Genomic DNA, 13107 nt, shown 5'->3' with positions numbered 1-13107 from the left:
TTTAGTTCTTGTATTTTTAATTGTCCTATTTTAATTTCAGTATTTTTAATAAATATAAAATTTAGTCCATAGTGGTAGTTTATTGCTGATTTCTTTTAAAAAAAAATTGTTATCTCTAATATTTTTACAATAAATTTTGAACATATTTTATTTTCTTGCATGAAAATTATTATTATTATTATTATTCAATCAATTTCGGTAAAAGTTAACTTTGAAGGACTAAATCTAGGCCACGTTTAATAAAAACTGGTGTAATGGATTGAGATTTCATTGATGGATGAATTATAATAGGCCTGAATTGAAAATATAATTGAAATGTTTTTATCGCGTTTACTTAGAATTATACATCTGTTACATTTTACTGTTGTTGTTAGTGCTTGACTCTAACGATAACGATAACAGTAATGGTTTTCATACTGTTACACTAACAATATCTATAACGATAATGGTAATATAGTGAGTCCTACGTAGTTTTTAATCACAGCCAGATTGAACATCCACGTTTATCAATCAAATTGCACGTTTTGATTACAAATTTGAAGACCGGTTCCACAATTCATTACGATTATGAAATATGGATAAACAACAACAAATGTAATCAAACTCATTTTTTAGATTACCATCAATGAATTACATTTCACTTGGGATAAATGTTGCCTTAGATTTATTGAAAATATGAAGACTAAAATAAGACAATTAAATTAAACGTATAAATATTATAATTAAACCAACTTCAAAACATGAAGACCAAAAATATATTTTAACCAATTGATTATTACTTAACATTTATGTCGAATCCTCCCATTTACGATTTTGGATGTTTTATCGACATCAAACAGAAGTTTATTCTTTTTAAGTTTATGTACTTTTTTTAAAATGTTTATAATTAATAATATATATTTGGATTAAAATACACATAGTTAGAAAGTTCAAGAACATTAAAAAAATAAAAAATAAAAAAAGGTGCTCAATATAAAGAAAATGACTCAAATAAATAAATAGAACTCAATTTAAAAAGAAATGGTACTCTATTCTTTTAGCAGGCAAGTCGACGACCCGGTTCCATGGCAAGCGGCGGCGCTCAGCAACCGTACAAACCCTACCGGCACCTGAAAACCTTGACGGCACACACACGCGCCGTCTCCTGTGTCAAATTCTCCAACGATGGAACTCTCTTAGCTTCCGCCTCTCTCGACAAAACCCTAATCATCTGGTCCTCCTCCTCCCTCACTCTCCGCCACCGCCTCGTCGGCCACTCCGAAGGCGTCTCCGATCTCGCCTGGTCTTCCGATTCCCATTACATTTGCTCCGCCTCCGACGATCGCACTCTCCGTATCTGGGACGCCCGTTCTTCCACCGGTGAGTGCGTCAAAACCCTACGAGGCCATTCCGATTTTGTATTCTGCGTTAATTTCAATCCTCAGTCCAATCTTATTGTTTCGGGTTCTTTTGATGAAACAATTCGGATTTGGGAGGTGAAGACGGGGAGATGCCTTCATGCTATTAGAGCTCATTCTATGCCTGTTACTTCTGTTCATTTTAATCGTGATGGTTCGCTTATTGTTTCTGGTAGTCATGATGGTTCGTGTAAGATTTGGGATGCTTCCACTGGGACTTGCTTGAAGACTCTTATTGATGATAAGGTCCCTGCCGTGTCTTTTGCTAAGTTCTCTCCCAATGGCAAGTTTATACTTGTTGCTACTCTCAATGATACCCTTGTAAGTTTTCCGACTGAGTCCTTGTGCTTTTAGTTTTTTGAGTTCTGTAATTTCTTTCTTGATGATATGATGCTGGTTAGCTGGTTGATTTTTTAACCCAGTGAGATTGCTGGAAATGCCCAAATGGTATTCTCAGAATGGAATTTGATAAACATTGCTTCTGTTTTTGCAATCTAGAATAAGAATGTACAATTAATTCATGCTGGCAGGGTCTATTCATTCACCCATGTTTCCTTCTACGAGGCTCGTTCAAAACTACCATTGTACCTTGAAAATCCAGCTTAACCCTAAAAAATGCAGACTCCTTGATATTTCATTCCCTAACGCCTTCCCATCCCTAGGCCATGATCTGATAACCCACATTAGGGAAAGAAAACAAAATGCCATTGAGGGAATCCCGTATTTGAATGTCGAAGGAGGAACCCTTTTTGGTTGGTTAAGTTTCTAGCAACGCGCACTAGCCACTTAGTGAAATTAGAGGAGGATTCATTTCTTAAAGTTTTTACCTTCTTAGTGAAATTAGATGGGGATTGATTAAAATATGTATAGTGATGTGTTTGCTCAAACCAGTGGTCATACTGTGGCATTTCAGGATCAGAGGTTTTGACTTTGTACGGACATAGTCCGGAAAGAGTAATCCCTTTGTATCCTTGATGATAAGTGGTTCAAATTAGAAGCATAGGAATTAGGATAGTAAGGTTCTATAGGAGTTGGACATTTGAAAATCCTGAATCATTAAGATTCTGAAATCATTCCGAACTTATTATATCTGCAAGATATGAGATTATACAAATTTACTGGCATTTTCATACTTGATAGATTTGATAGACAATTTTGGAATATCAAATCTATCAACTCTATAATCTCTAGCTATAGTTTATCCTGTCTTTAGTCAATTTGAAGATTTGCAGTTATGAGTAGTTTTAGTCATCTTCTTAAATTGCGGTACAAGCCTATGAACTATATGCAGTACATAGCTCAGACTATTTAGTTTTTTGATGTGAAAACCGGCTTTCATGGAGATAAAATGAAAGAATATACAAGGGCATACCCAATTTAAAAAAGAAAAGAAAAGAAAAGAAAAGAGAAACTCAACAAAAGGAGCCATCCAGAAACTAAACAGAATGTACAAAAAATGGCTCCAATTCAGAATGGCAAGGCCTAAAGGATAGTTTTTTTGAAGTATCAGAGGGGCAAACTAGACTATTTGGTTTTATGACTAGTTTTATTTTATTTTTTAAAAAAAGATTAGGGGTTTGCAATATTCATAGAAGTAAATATTAATTCAGAGTAGGGAATGTTCTGTTGCCTACATCAAATTTAGCCCTTCTTTGCAACATAGTGGGTGCGCAAAAACTACGAAATTTTGTTTGGAGAGGATATCATAACTAGACCATGGTTGCGATGATGATTACACCCAATATCTCGTTATAAATTTGTGACCTTTTCTTGTATTTTGATACAATTATTTACGCCTTCTTTCTATTAGACATTCACATTTTTGTTATTACATGTATTTGTATTTGGGAGTGCAGAAGCTATGGAACTACTCAGCTGGGAAGTTTTTGAAGATATATACAGGACATGTGAATAGAGTCTATTGTGTTGTGGCCACATTTTCTGTCACCAATGGAAAATACATCGTTAGCGGATCGGAGGATAAATGTGTGTATATTTGGGATCTACAGCAGAAAACCATGATTCAGAAACTTGAAGGCCACACTGACGTTGTCGTTTCTGTGTCCTGCCATCCAACTGAGAACAAAATCGCATCTGCAGGACTTGATGGGGATAGATCAGTGAGAGTGTGGGTTCAAGATTCATGACATCACTGAGATCTTTCATCATCTTTACATAACTAACCCCAGAGGCAAATTGAAGAAACAAAACAAGAAGAGAAGCTGAATCATGTTAATCGATGCCGAATTATGTTTTCAACATGTACCTGATAATCGGGCATTGTTGATCAATTTCATTGGCAGTTGTATATGTCGAAAAACAGCTTGTAATCCTAGGGGTATTTTAATAATTGTATGTACCCTAGGGCTTTCCACTAGTTTATTTATTTGGCCTATTCTCTTATACTTTGTGTATCAGAATTAATAATAAAAATAAGTCTTTATCGTGGTTTTTTCTCCCCAATCTAGGATTTTCTACGTAAATCTTGTGTTCCTTTTTCCTTTTATTTTCAACATGGTATCAGAGCATGAAATGAAATCCTAGCCATCATCGACGGAGGTTCAATCATGGACATGAAAGTTGTCGTCCAAGCGGCTGTAAAGGAGTACCTTCAAGCCGCCCTACCGTAGCTGATCCTAGCCACTGTAGCCGTCCATTTGCCATCGATAGAAGAGACATTCCAGACCGAATTCGTTGTCAATGGTCAGAGATGCTCGATCCAGTCGCCGCAGGGAGTGTTGTCGACATCGTTCCAGATCGAGGGCTCGTTCAACGGTTAGAGACGCGGGATTGGGCCAGGTCGTGTCGTTGGGATGTCGAAAAACCCTTCGTCTGCGTTGATCATGCCGCACGAGCCGATCGCTCCTTTCTGTCCAACCACAGCCATTTCAAGCGTCGATCTGAGTAGATGACCCGACGCAGCCGACCGTTCCTATCTTTGTCCAACCACAGTTGCTTTGAGCGTCGATCGAAGCAGATGACCCGACACAGCCTCCGTTCGTGATTCCTCTAACTGGCGACTTGATTCCAGCATACACAGTTGGTTCTTCCCATAACTAGTCGTCGGTCGAAGCTTCCTTTCTAGCCGCGACAAATCATGGTGGCTCGGTCCAATGCCTTGATGATGTTTGACGACGGTTGGTGTATCTCTACATGCAGATTTCAGATTTAGAAACGGCTCTTGGCACAAATCCTCAACCAGATTTCTCGGTTAGCATACTAGTATACTCTGAAAACTCGGTAAATTCTTTCCCTATTTTACCCACTACAAATATCATGCATGGGTTTCCCTCAGCAGACAATACGACCAGCCTGAGTACGGTTGGAGTCAGTACCATCAGGCAATATCCAGTCTTTTGGTCTTATTAGTATTAACAGTAAAAAAACCTTGGATTGTTTACTCGGGGGCGACAGATAGTCTTATTGGTACCTCTGATCAGTTTCTCTCTTATTGTCCAAGTGCTGGTAACGAACGAATTAGGATTGCAAATGGGTCGTTCGCACCTGTTACAGAAAAGGGCATTTATCTCCGTTTGAGAGTTTGGCTTTGCAGGATGTTTTGCATGTTCCTAAAATTTCATATAATTTGTTATCCATCAGTAAGATTACAAGAGATTTGAATTGTCAGGCAGTATTTTCACCCGACTCTATTTTATTTCAGGATCTGAGCTCGGGGACGACAATTGGCACCGCCCGACACGATAGGGGACTTTACTTCTCGACTGATGATGCTTCCTCTAGGAATGATTATAGGACTAGCCTTGTCTCCTTAAATTTTTCTAACTCTGAGAATGGTTTTCTGTTATGGCATTACCGCTTAGGACATCCAAACTTTCAATACATGAAATACTTATTTTCGCATTTATTTTGCAATATTAATATGTCTTCTTTAAATTGTGAAATGTGTATTCTTGCCAAACAGAGTCGTGTCTCATTCCACTCCTAGTCCTATAAACCATCCAAACCCTTCACCTTAGTCCACAGTGATGTTAGGGGTCCCTTACCAACCATAACCTCCACAGGGAAATGCTGGTTTGTCACTTTTATAGATGACCACATTCGGCTTACTTGGGTTTTTCTTCTCACTGATAAGTCCGAGGTGTTATCTGTATTCTAGCAATTCTATGCCACTGTAGAAACCCAGTTTAATGCTAGGATTGGTATTTGAGAAGTGACAATGGGCAAAAATTCTTTAACGCTTCCTTCTAGGAATTCCTTGCATCCAAAGGGATTGTCCACCAGAATTCGTGTGCCTACACTCCCCAGCAAAATGGGGTAGCCGAAAGGAAAAATCGTCATTTGGTGGAAGTTGCCAGGTCTAATGCTATCCGCATCACTCTTGTCTTACCTATGGGGTGATGTCATCCTTACAGCTGCTCACTTAATCAACCGAATGCCTTCCCGAGTCCTCAACTTTCAAAACCATTAGAATGTTTGAAAGAGTCATACCCTACTACTCGTTTAGTCTCCGATGTACCACTTCGAGTTTTTGGTTGTGTTGCCTTTGTTCACTCCCATGGTCCAAACCGCACGAAATTTATCCCCCGTGCTAAAAAATGCGTCTTTGTTGGGTATCCACTCCACCAACGTGGGTATAAATGTTACCACCCATCCTCTCGCAAATATTTTATTTCCATGGATATCACCTTCCTTGAGGATCAGCTCTTCTTCCCTGTTAGCCATCTTCAGGGGGAGACATCTAGTGAAGAGACTAACTGGTCCACATATACAGTACCCTTGGAGTCATCTCCTATTCCCGAACATGTCGGTCCTATCCTCTCTATCAATCAAGTCTCATGGATAACATACTATAGGAAGAATCTTAGGAAGGAAGTAGCGTCACCTGTTGCATCTTCGGCTTTGGTCCGTGAGTCAAACCCGATATCAGGTATGTATATTCCTGAAATTAATGAGATTGAAACTTGTACTGAAACTAACGAGTGCAGAGAGGAAAAAAGGAGGAAAAGGTGCTGACAGCACCACTATAGCAGATGGGAAGACGACAGTAAATAACAATTCAGACACAGCTCTAGAAAATGTGAGTGATACTAGAGATAATGGTGAAATGGTGGATGAAACCCAGGCAGAGGAGACTAGTGATCATAGTGGAAATTTTGATAGTCCGAAGGAGTATGATGTTTCTCTTGATCTTTCAATAGCCCTGAGGAAAGGTATTCGATCATGTACAAGGTACCCTATGCATAGTTACATGACATACAGTAACCCGTCATTTAAATTTACCACTAGTTTAGATACAGGGGTGATATCGAGTAACATACAGGAAGCAATGGGAACTGAAGTTTGGAAGGCTGTTGTTATGGAGGAGATGGGGGCTCTAGAGAAAAATGGAACGTGGGACCAGGTGATCCTACCCAAAGGGCACAAGACAGTTGGATGGAAATGAGTTTTCACTATAAAGTACAAGTAAGATGGGACTGTTGATCAGTACAAGGTCAGATTAGTTGCCAAAGGGTTTAATCAAACCTTTGGGGTAGATTACTCCGAGACATTCTCTCCCATAGCTAAACTCAATACTATCTGAGTTTGCTATCAAATGCAGTTAACAGAGATTGGCTCTGCATCAACTGGATGTAAAGAATGTCTTTCTCAATGGAGAACTTTAGGAGGAAGTCTACATGAATCCTCCTCCCGAATTTGAAGATCAGTTCAAATAGCAAGTCTGCCGGCTGAGAAAGTCGCTATATGGGTTGAAACAGTCTCCGAGAGCCTAGTTTGACAGATTTGCAACTTTTGTCAAAGGACAAAGGTATACTCAAGGGCACTCAGATCACACACTTTTTACAAAGAAGTCAACTTCAGGGAAGGTTGTAGTTCTCATTGTGTACGTTGACGATATTGTGCTTTTCGGTGATGATGATGATGAAATTATGAAACTCAAAGCAAAGATGGCCAAAGAATTTGAAATTAAAGACCTTGGGAAGCTAAGATACTTTATCGGAATGGAACTAGCCCGGTCAAGGGATGGAATCTCAGTGTCCCAACGGAAATACACGATTGATCTCCTAACGAAAACAGGAATGACTGGGTGCAAACCTGCTAACACCCCAGTTGAATATAATTCAAAGCTCAGCAATTATAGTAGCAGTGTCCCGGTCAATAAAGAAAGGTATCAACGGTTAGTTGGAAAATTGATATATTTATCTCATACGAGATCCAATATTTCATATGCAGTGAGTGTTGTCAGTCAGTTTATACAGTCCCCTTGTGAGGAACACATGACAGCAGTTGAACGCATCCTACGATATCTAAAAAGTACACCAGGTAAGGGGTTAATGTTCAAGAAGTCTGATAAACGTTGCATTGAAGCCTACACTGATTCTAATTGGGCAGGGTCTGTTGTTGATAGAAAATCAACATCTGAGAATTGCACATTTGTTTGGGGGTAATCTAGTGATCTGGAGGAGCAAGAAACAGGGAGTCGTGGCCAGAAGTAGTGCGGAAGCTGAGTATCGGGTCATGAGTTTAGGGATATGTGAAGAAATCTAGTTGATGAAAGTGTTGTCAGATCTTCGTTAAGACAATGAGCTCCCAATGAAACTATTCTGTGACAATAAGGCAGCAATAAGTATTGCAAATAATCATGTTCAGTAAGACAGAACAAAACACGTTGAGATCGATCGACACTTCATCAAGGAAAGATTTGACAACGGAAGTATATACATTTCTTATGTTCCTTTAAATCAGCAAATTGCAGATGTGCTCACAAAAGGGTTACTGAGACAAAGCTTTGATTACAGCAAGTTGGGCCTTATTGATATTTATTCCCCAACTTGAGGGGGAGTGTCGAAAAACAGCTTGTAACCCTAGGAGTATTTTAGTAATTATATGTACCCTAGGGCTTCCCACTAGTCTATTTATTTGGCCTATTCTCTTGTACTTTGTGTATCAGAATTAATAATAAAAATTAATCTCTATCGTGGTTTTTTCTCCCTGATCTAGGATTTTCCACATAACTCTTGTGTTTCTTTCTTCCTTTTATTTTCAACAGTATATATGAACACAGACAAGGAGTTTCATCATCCTTTTCCTTGTGACAACTGATGTTTATTAAATAGAATTGTATTTGGAAATCTGATTATATTTGGTGAGGAAAAACAACAAAGCTAGTAAACTAGTTTGATTAATTCTTAGCTCAAAATCAGACAGTAATTCTGTTGGTTAATGGTTATTTATGAACTTATAAGTTTGATCAGATCATGGTATTTCAGTAAGACATTTGAGATATTCGACTCAAAATTTGGGTCGAAAATAGGATCTGCCACACTTATTTTTAAAGACTATAAATAAAAAAAAAAAAAAAAACGAAATGGTTATCAAATATGATTAAATAATTATCAAATAGGACTTCAATATTTAATATTATATTTTAAACATAAGTTTTTATCCTATTAAAAGCATTTTCGAATGATTTTAACTATTTCAGAATTAGTCAGTATATTGATGAACCTTCACATTTTATTATAACATATGTTTTTGTGACCATCAATATTTGTTATATAGAATTCTGTCCGTAAATGTTTAACTGGAAACTAATATGTTTAATTTTCAATCTCAAAAGAAAAATGTTTAATTGAAAATATGATTATGTTTGGAGAGAGAAACAGCGAAGCTCTTGAGTCTTTTTTTTCTAGAGAAAATAACATATTTCTTGAATGAGAATTAATGTTTTAAAATTTTGAGGATGCTCCACGTTGTTTTTAAGTAACACCAATCTTGAGAGTCACCCGAAAAAATTGGCACAAAAGGTTTAGATACAGATAGAAACTTTTATTTTTTAAAAAAGTACAAATATTAACATTTTTCTTTTTAGAAAATATTTTTTTACTGGTTTAGACATGTTGGTCGTTTGAGTCACAAATATATGCATAATTACTTAATTAGATGTAAGGGACTCTTTGGTAGTCCAACTCGAATTAGATTTGATGGGTAAAAAATGTTGGCCCGTATTTGTTGCGTTCACCAAAACGGTGAGTTTAATAACCCACCATTTTATCACTCTCACCCTAATCCATTTTTGTACGTGTTTTCGTTACTTCTCCAATTTGTTGTTTCTCTCTCATGCATCTCTTTACATTTATTCTCTTTCTCTCATCTTATCTCTTCTTTCACCTCTGATTTGTCTTTCTCATCTTTTCTCTTCTTGTTCTCTGACTTGTACGAGTTCTTTTTTCCTTTTCCTTCCTCAACTTTGCTTTTCTTTTTTTTTTCTTTCTATGACCGTAAAATTTCTTTAACGCATGATTTAATTTTTTTTTTAGATTTATGTCCTAGGTTTGAATCTTGTTATTCTTTGGATGTTAGAATAGCTTACGATTTTTTTTTTCGAATTTATGTTTTAGGTTTAGATCTGTATGTTCGTGTTTCGATTCTATCATGTTTTATTCTTCTATCTCTCTCTCTTTTTTTTTTTTTTTTTCTGAAGTTAATGATGATCAGTCACAAATTATGTATTCTAATATCTGAATTTCATTTTAAAATTGATTTTCGTTCATTTAGTTGATTAGTTTCAGATTTTGCATTCTCAATTTCATTTCACAACATTGATTCTTTGTTTGTATTTATGATTTGTTGACTGTTTTGTAATTATTTTGTTTATACATCTTAATCAATCTGCCTCTTTTTAGCTAATCGACTGGCTTTTTATTATTTTTATTTTTATTATTATTTTTTGCTTCCATTTAGATTGATTTCAGTAATTTTTTTTCCCGTTTTGTACATTGAAATTGAACTTCGGTTTTACAAAACCTTCATATGTTAGTTTTGTTTTTTTTAGTTGGATTTCTTCCAAGAAAGAGATATACCCAAATCCTTAGGGTTTTTTTTTTCTATTTTTGGAATATGTTTGGTGTTTAGAAATGGAGAAAAAAATATGTCATGTAATTGAGTATTCAAAAATCAAATTCAAAATTTTGTATTTAATATATAAATACTTTGCAGAGAATTTGTTATATTTTGAGAATGAAAAAGAATTGGAAGTTTTTTTTTGTTTTTGTCCTAGAAAAGTTACGAAAATATGTGTATAGTTGAAAGTTAAAATTAATAATAATAATAAAAAAAAAAGACAAAATCAATTTCACTTAGAAAAATTGCACTACATAACCCAACTCAATTCAACTCAATTCTGCATTCCAAACACAAATAATTTAACTCTTCACATAGTTTAACTACTCAGATAATAATTACCAACTCAACTAACTTTGTATTTTTATTGTTCATGCACATCAAATGCCCCTAAGACTATTTATTATAGTCATAAATTAAATTTAAGACTATTTAAGATATTGTTATATTATATTATTTAATCATTAACTAAATATAAATTAATAAGAACATTGACAATTGATGATAAAATTTCATACTAAATAGTTAAAGCTAATGTATAGTTGAGATTTATTAAGTCTAAATAATATATTTATATTTAATAATTGATAAAAATATTACTAAAGATTGGTATTAACTTATTAATTAATTAAACTATATTTTTACTACTTTTCTCTGAGACATGAAGATTTCACCATTATGTAAGGGTATTAAAAAACACATGTCAGAGTGTTAGAGTTCGATGAATAATAATACCTCAAATTTTAAAAATGAAATTCCGTGAAACAAACAAGAATATTTATGTAGATCCATGTAATTCTTAAAAAAAAAATGTAAATCCCATAGAAAAACATGTAAAACAAAAAGGCTCTTAGTACTCACCCACTACTCCTTGCTCTTCTAAGTTTTTCTAATTTCCTTAACTTGGCTTACACATGAAGCCTCTCCTCTTATTCATAGGCATGAAATCCTTAAACCTACATAGAAAGATTTTTCTAGGTTCTTCTTGATCTAAAATTGAAGTAATCGAATTTCAAGCAGAAGAGATTGATCGCTGCCTTTAATCTATATTTTGGATTTACAGAAATAAAGAGAAGATTAGACATAAATTTAATCATGCTTTTTACAAAGAAAAATTACAAAGGAAAAAGGAATTACCTTTGAAGACTACTTCTTCAAACCTTCTCCAATTCTTTCCTGATTTCACGAATTCTTCAATCACGAACTAGACACTATCGCTAAGTCTTCCCAACTATTCTCCGATAAGTGTTTGGTTTGTGAGAACTAACTTTTTGGAAGACAAAAGGGAATAAAGAAATTTTTACCGAGGATCTCTTTCTCTGTATTTTTTCATGTAAGAGTGAGAAATTTCAAGAGAGTGATAGCACAATAAAAAAATCTCCTATCTGTTTCAAAATTACAAAGAACAATTTCTTCATAATGAAAGAGGTGAGTTAACTCCCCTCACCCCGCTCCCTCAAACTCCCGCTACTCCTCTTGTAACGACAAGGAGTTATTATTTAATTTAATTAAATTAAATAATCGTCAATTAATCTAATTAATTAATTTAAATTAATTAAATATCACATATTTAATTAATATTACATTTATATTAAAATGTATTTTCCTCTCATGACCTATAATATTAATGTGTATCCCATTCACATTAAATTTAACTTATAATTTTAATATGAATCTCATTCATATTAATTAATATTTGAATTTTAATTAAATACATCATTCTCTCATATTATATAGTTTAATTTGAATCTCATTCAAAAATTAACTTTATAATATAATGTATCTATACACATTATATTAATTACATCACATACAATTAACATATATTTTGTTAAATTTGAACAACTCAAATTCTTCCAAAACTAATTAATCCTTGTGTTTACCCTTAGTGAGCTAGTAGGGGGACCGGACCTACAAATTAGAAGCTCTAATGATTCAAGATTAATTAATTAAACTATTTAATTAAATTAATCGACATTAATTAACAATGGGTCACTCCACTAAAGACCCATAGTTGACATATTCGCACTGTAGAATATTTCTGTGTCCACGGATATAACCATTACCAATAAGTCGATTCTTAGAGTCGTTTGTAATTACAATTGAGTCAAATTACCGTTTTACCCCTTTAATTATCTCTTGCTCCTTAAGTCCTACTGATCCTCTAATAAACAACATGTTTATAATCCAACTATAAACAAAATCCCTCTCGAGCCAATGAGAGGGATGGGCTCCATTGTTCAAAACCAGGAGTTAGCACTTAAGTGAACAACTCATCTACTTACTATAAAGTCGGGAAGGAGTAGATTCCATCGTGTGTAACTATGTTCTCAACTCCCCACTCGGTCCTTTCCTTAAAATGGCAGGCTTATTGAGTCAGCGACTCGGGCCACTTTCACCTATACTAATCAAAGGAAAAACTCTCACAAGCAGGAGTCCATAACTCACTCAGGGTTGATATCAAGATACATATGGTCATTTTATGAAATATTAATCTCTTCAGTCAACGCTGTTACAAAGAGAGATTAATTATTTTACGGTTCGGTCTTATACAAATTCTTTGTATGGGATACACCCACTCGCATGTTATTGAAGGATCCCAATGAAGGGTCCTTGAGCGGAAGCAATGGATTGTCCCAAATCCAAAATTTTCAGAATTCAATTTTACAGAAGAAGAAACATAAACATGCATTTAATTTCAGAAAACAATGCTCCTAAAACAAGAACAGAGAAATAAGAAGGGTTTAAAGAACCTTTTACCTTTGAAGAACTGAATCTTCACGAATCTACTTCTCTGTGAAAATCACGAACAACTCCAAATGGACACTACCACAAGATGACCTCGGTA

The 13107-nt window shown here is 35.1% G+C and overlaps 1 protein-coding gene across 1 annotated transcript; it reads left to right on the top strand.

The window, feature by feature from the left end:
* The first annotated feature begins 998 nt into the window (after positions 1-998).
* WDR5B (Transducin/WD40 repeat-like superfamily protein) lies at positions 999-3860 on the top strand. The gene is made up of 2 exons (XM_039043731.2): positions 999-1718; positions 3254-3860. The coding sequence occupies exons 1-2, from the start codon at positions 1065-1067 to the stop codon at positions 3542-3544; spliced, it is 945 nt and encodes a 314-aa protein (XP_038899659.1). The 5' UTR covers positions 999-1064; the 3' UTR covers positions 3545-3860.
* The last annotated feature ends 9247 nt before the right edge of the window (positions 3861-13107 follow it).

Source organism: Benincasa hispida, chromosome 9 (assembly GCF_027475165.1).
Source record: "Benincasa hispida cultivar pf3 chromosome 9, pf3_genome.v1.1, whole genome shotgun sequence".
NCBI lineage: Eukaryota > Viridiplantae > Streptophyta > Magnoliopsida > Cucurbitales > Cucurbitaceae > Benincasa > Benincasa hispida.
The sequence above is the reverse complement of the archived record's forward strand: the minus strand, read 5'-3'. Positions and strand labels throughout refer to the sequence as shown.